The 6,269-nt window shown below is 35.3% G+C and overlaps 1 protein-coding gene across 3 annotated transcripts in view; it reads right to left on the reverse strand.

Moving 5' to 3' along the window:
• The window catches only part of Golph3l (golgi phosphoprotein 3 like), a 42,935-nt gene extending 37,343 nt beyond the window's left edge, over nt 1-5,592 (reverse strand). For 2 of the 3 annotated variants that reach the window (XM_076862053.1, XM_076862051.1), the window contains exons 1-2: nt 5,429-5,592; nt 3,390-3,584 (exon numbers count right to left, since the gene is read on the reverse strand). In XM_076862053.1, coding sequence (XP_076718168.1) covers nt 3,390-3,572 — 183 coding nt within the window. In that variant the 5' untranslated portion in view covers nt 3,573-3,584; nt 5,429-5,592. Of the gene's footprint in view, nt 1-3,389; nt 3,585-4,852; nt 4,990-5,428 lie in introns of all 3 variants that reach the window. The other variant, XM_076862052.1, reaches the window with a different exon arrangement.
• Nucleotides 5,593-6,269: the final 677 nt, after the last annotated feature.

A 6,269-nucleotide genomic window follows, 5' to 3' on the forward strand; every position in this document is an offset into this window, starting at 1 on the left:
GTATCTAGAAATTCCCTTCATGCTCCTTTCTAATCTCTAACAACCTTTTCCTTCTCCCATTCCCCACACAAAAATAACATCTTAATAACTACATTCATCCTTTCCTTGCTTTTCTTTGTAGTTTTACCACCTAAACACACAATGCCAAAAAATTACAATATTTTGAATTTCATATAAATGGAATTATTCACTATGTATTCTCTTATGTCCGGTTTCCTTTACTGAACATTGTGTGAGAAATAGATGTTGTGTAACAATGTTCATTTTCATTCACTATTTAAAACATATTTATAGGTCAGGCACAATGGTGCACATCTGTATTTCCAACCACTTTGGAGGCTGAGGCAGGAGAATCACAAGTGCAAGGCCAGCCTCAGCAACCCAGTGTGTCAAAAATGAGAATTAAAAAGGGATGAGAATGTAGCTCAGTGGTAGAGTGCATGCCCAGCATGTATGAGGCTCTGGGTTCAAATCCTAGTATTGCTTATTTCTATCTATTCTGCTATTGATGGACATTTAAGTTAACTATTTTTATTATTATTTTTTTTAAAAGAGAGAGTGAGAGAGGAGAGAGCGAGCGAGAGAGAGAGAGAGAGAGACAGAGAGAGAGAATTTTTAATATTTATTTATTTTTTTTAGTTTTCGGCGGATACAACATCTTTGTTTGTATGTGGTGCTGAGGATCGAACCCGGGCCGCACGCATGCCAGGCGAACACGCTACCGCTTGAGCCACATCCCCAGCCCCAGTTAACTATTTTTAAAAAGTATGTATCTTTTGTCTTTTTAGCTAGAAGCAAGTTTCTTGTGGGCAAGGACCTTATATTAAAATTTTTAATTTTTTTTTTTTTAGTTGTAGATGAACACAACACCTTTATTTTGTTTATTTACTTTACTTTTTTTTTTTTTTTACATGCTACTGAGGATCAAACCCAGTGCCTCATACATGCCAGGCAGGTACTCTACTGCTGAGCTATAACCCAGCCTATTATATATTTTTAAAATTTATTTTGGTACCAGGGATTGAACTCAGGGGTGTTTTATCACTGAACTATATCCTCAGCCTTTTTTTTTTTTTTTAAGTACAGGGGCACTTGAGCACTAAGCCACATCCCCAGCGCCCCCGCCCCTTGTTTTTCTTGTTTCTTATTTAGAGAAAGGGTCTCACTGAGATGTTTAGTACCTCACCATTGCTGAGGCTGGCTTTGAACTTGTGATCCTCCTGCCCTAGCCTCCTGAATCACTAGGATCACAGGTATGCACCACTGAGCCCGGCCCTTTTTGTTTTTTATTTTAAGACAGGGTCTTGCTTAGTTACTTAGGACCTCAAACTTTCAATCCTTCTGCCTCAACCTCCCAAGCCACTGGGATTACAGGTGTGTGCTACCACCCCCAGATTTACTTTAGTATTTTAAATAACGATAAGCACATAATGGGTATCCTCAATTACATTAAGTATTAACTAAGCAAATAGGCTAATAGTTTAGGAGTTGAGTAGAAAATAACTAGAATTGGAAATCAATTTAATATATCTAAAGGTATAGTTATGCAACCAGCATTTTGTAACTAGTAGTACTTAAATAAATCAGAAGGTCTGACCTCTCTTATTCATCTAAGTATAAGTATTTATCACCTTTGTCAGATGTGGTGATGTATGCCTATAATCACAGTAACTCACAAGACTGAGAAAGGATGATCACAAGTTCGAGACCAGCCTCAGGAAATTAATGAGGCCCTAAACAACTTAGTGAGATCCTGTCTCGAAATAAAAAAAAAAGAATTTGTCATCTCTTATGCTTGCTGAGCCAAATGGAAGCTATAATTTTTTCAACTGTCTACAAAAGTAAAATTAGAACAATTTAAATGGTGGTTAATTATTATCCACCCATTTTGTACAATAAATCATCCATATGCTAAATAATCACTATGATAAATAATAAAAACCATAAAGTCCAAGAAACAGGTGTACTCCCAAGTCATGAAATAAATGTAAATGTGTCAAAATATACTCTACTGTCATGTATATATAAAAAGAACAAATAAAATAAAAAAGAAATATAAAAAAGAAGAGATTTTACTAGATATGTGTAGCGTTTTCTAGTTAAGAACAATTATCGAAGCCAAATTTAATATTTTTCTATGTAAAATAACATTTTACTTTTTTATAAATTTTCAAAAGTGAGGTCAGTTATAAAAAGACACTTTCATGATATTTTATCAAAATTTTCTTGCAAAGGAAAAATATTTAAAATATTACATCTATATGCTTTTTAAAAAATATTTTTAATATTTTAATTTTTAAAAAATTATTTTTTAGTTGTTGATGGACCTTTATTTTGTTTATTTGTATGTGGTGCTGAGAATCGAACCTACTGCTTCATGCATGCTAGGCAAGCGTGCTACCACTGAGCCACAACCCTAGTCCCATCTATATGCTTCTTTATGTGGGAAGAGTGATGGGAAAACATAGTAAAAAGTTAAATCACAAATAGAGGATAATGTACACTACTAGAAAAAAAAGCCAGAAAATTTTTTTTTTAATTTCTAAAATTAAAATAACCTTCAACTATTGATTTAAATTCTAACAATCCACAGAAGAGAATATAAACTATTTTTGCTACAAAAAACCTACTGGTAGCCAGTGTGGTGGTGCAACATGTAATTCTAGCGGCTTGTGGGGCTAAGGCAAGAGGATTTTGAGTTCAAAACCAGCTCAGCAAAAGTGAGGCACTTAGCAACTCAGTGAGACCCTGTCTCTAAATAAAATACAAAATAGGGCAGAGGATATGGCTCAGTGGTAGAGTGCTCCTAAGTTCAATCCCTGGTACTAAAAAAGAAAAAAAAAAAAGCCAACTCATCACCTATTTTTCTGTAAGATAGGTTAATTAACACACATTTTTTGTCTTTTAAGAATTTTTGCCCCCAAAGTTCAAGAAGATTTGAGTCAGGGCATGGTGGCACACACCAGTAATCCCAGCCACCTGGAAGGCTACAGTGGTAAACTGCCCCATCAAGAAAAAAGGAGGGTCAGGGAGGTCAACCCCAACAAAAGAAGAATGTGTGGGTTCTCTTTCTTATTTTAATAAGAGGTTACTATTTCACCATGAAACTGACTTTGGAAGTACAAGTGCAAAACTTAACACTGCATTATCCTCTCTTATATCCTCTACAATTTTGTAATTAAATTATACTTCAAGTAATCATACTTCTCGATTTTACTCTCCAAGTATATCAGACACCAACTTAAATTCCTCTATTTCCAAGATGATTTGAATTCATTCTTAAGGCCAATTTAGTCAAAAACATTAATAAAAATATTTCATCAGATTACTTCCTAGTACATTTTAATATTTCAATCTTTGAGACAGCCTAGCAAATGTAACTGCATTACCTCTTTATCTTTTAGTCCCAGGAGCAATACTTCTTCCATAAGGGTGAGGCGAATATCCTTAGAGTCTCCAGAATCTTCGTTTTCTGGACTCCTCTCTTGATTAGTATCTTCCTCACTTTCTACCTTCTTTTCAGAGTTCTTGCTTATTTCAGTGCGACGGGTTCGGTGAGTTAATGTGGTCATTCTCACTTGTTTCTGGAGGGAATAATGAAAAACATCCATATATGTGCTTATACAAATAAATACAGATATTCATACATACATACTAAAATGTATGTGAATAGGAAATATTTATAAACTTATAGAAGAAAGTAATGACTAGAAAAATTAGGTGTGAGACACAATATCTTTTCCAACTGTTTTACCAGATGGCAATGATAAGAAATCAAATCAATTCTAAAGTCCTATAGAAATGATCACCGTTTAAATGTGCTTATTTTTCATGCATAAAAACTGTAACTCAGGAGGAAATGTCCAGTCATACTCTTCTTCCACAAGGTGGATCCCCATGTTAAATAAGACAAAATAGCAAAAAAAGATTAGCATTCAGCATCAAAATGAACACAATAATTTATCTAATTTCTGAAAACATTCAATGGTACTATATCATAAAACACAAATAAACCGAAAATAAAAAAACGAGAAAAAATAAATAGAAATATGTGTTTTAATATTTTCTTCCTATACCCTAATGACTTATTTCATGCACTTACTTTGGAGACCACTAGGCTAGAGAATAACATTCAGAAAATCATGTGCAATAATTTCACATAGCCCTAGTTAGCCATCTTGGGAGTACACAAATAACTGCTACCAAAAAACACTAGCAAAAATGTTTAAAACATTAGCGAATTCTTTCTCATTTACAAAAAAAGGGGTGTTGGGATATAGCTCTCAGTGTTAGAGAATGTACTAAGTTAGCGAGTTCATGACTCTAGACTCAATCCCCAGCATTGGGGAAAAAAAATCAAAGCACATGTCTTTTTTTTTTAATACCATGCATTACAGTTGTTTAAAAATTTTAAATCATCTGTGGTAAAGTTTACAAGTTAGCCTATTTACTTTATACAAATCTAGGTGTCAGTTTTGAAGATGATATACAATAAATATTTAAAATCAGGCATTATACTAAGGTATCTTTCAGATCAAAAGAAAAAATAGTATTTAAGAATTGTTAATGACTAGATCTGGTTCTACCTTCTAGCAATACTTCCCAATACTCTTAACATGTACTGCTGTCAAATCTTTTCTCAAATATATCTCATGCTTTTTTTCTGCCTCTGCTCCTTTGTCTTGCTGGGATTCTAACCCTTTTCTTTTCCTCTCTATATTTACCCATTCTTCAATGACCTACTGCCCCACCAGGAAGCCTTAAGTGAATCTATCTCTATTACCCATATGCCCCATGGCCAGAATTGTTCGTTCCCTCAGCTGTACTTTCACAGAACTTTATTTATACTTACTTCCTTTAAAGTATTTAATATAGTTTCTCTTTTGGTATGGCTGTCTCTCAACTGTAAACTTCTTGAGGGCAGGAATAATGTCTTCTTGGGTTTTTATATTCTCCATAGCAACTAGCACAATGTCTTTAACGTTGTAACTGCTCAATAAATATATACTGATTAAAACGAATACGCAGAAATGCATGAGAACATTTAAAATAGAAATACAAATGAAGTGAGTTACAAAAGATTCTTTGTGCAAAAGTATATTTCAAATATAATCTTTGATGGGAGATGAGAAGAGTAAAGGAGGAACAGAACCATAAAATAAGTGCTTTAGGGCACTAACTCTTTCTGGCACTGAATTGGGATTAGTTCCTAACCCAATCCAAGAAACTTTAAACCTTCAGGGATGAAAAATAAAGGGGAATTTTCTTTGAGGAATCAATTTCCCTTGAACATTTACTAGTTAAAAATCCTACATGAAAAAACAAATGGCCAAGAATAAATAAATGAATAAATATTTTAAACCACCCTGTCCCCATAAAATTAAAAAAAAATATTGACGTTAGGAAATATAATTTTCCCGTTGCTTACCTGATGTTACCCTGGGTTACAGTTGGACTCTGGCTGCAGCTTGTGCTCTATTTCAGGAGGACACCTGTTTTCCCCACCCCACCCCTGTCCTAGTAGGTGAAAAACTTCTCAGCCACGCAGAGAGCACAAACTTCCTGATCCTTCGATGCAGAAAAGGAATAACACATCAGCTTCCTCAGGATCACTAGGCAACCTACCTTGGTGTTTCTTCATTGGACCAATCAGAAACCCCCAAGGTTGATTCCAGCCAATCGGAGCTTATGAGGGGAGGCTCTCCCCGGGCTATTGTTGCGATCCAGACAAACATCACCAGAAGGAGGCCGGTTTGGGTTCAACCTGACAGCTGGTCAATCCAATGAAGGAACCTTGGTAGAAGAGAGGAAAGAGAGCTGCGCTCCCCACACCCACTAAAGTGGCCAATCAAAGCGTCCAGTGAGCTAACTAGAGCTGCCAATCGTAAAAGGTTTCTGTTGGGCATTTTCAATGTAGCAGGTGTGTTAAGAGTAGTAGCGTATACTGGGACAATTGGATGAAAAGCATTGGTATCCAAGCAATAAAGCTAAGACCGAGTAAAACATTTTAAAATTGGGTTGTTTTCTGATAGCTTAACCCTAACCTGACTGTTCCCAGAAAAACCTGATCTGAATCGGTTTGTAGACGTTTATTTGGTTTACATTTAACAGGTTGGGCACATTCCTAGCATGGCTTATATACCAAAATTCCCTATTCAGCGCTTGTTACTGACAAGCCCATAGCCAATGAATGTTTTTGGAATATGGCCGCTGAAATTACAAGAGGCTAACAGACTTAACTCTTCCTTTTCTAAGGGAAAGGAAATCGC

Source organism: Callospermophilus lateralis, chromosome 7 (genome assembly GCF_048772815.1).
Source record: "Callospermophilus lateralis isolate mCalLat2 chromosome 7, mCalLat2.hap1, whole genome shotgun sequence".
Taxonomy (NCBI): Eukaryota; Metazoa; Chordata; class Mammalia; order Rodentia; family Sciuridae; genus Callospermophilus; species Callospermophilus lateralis.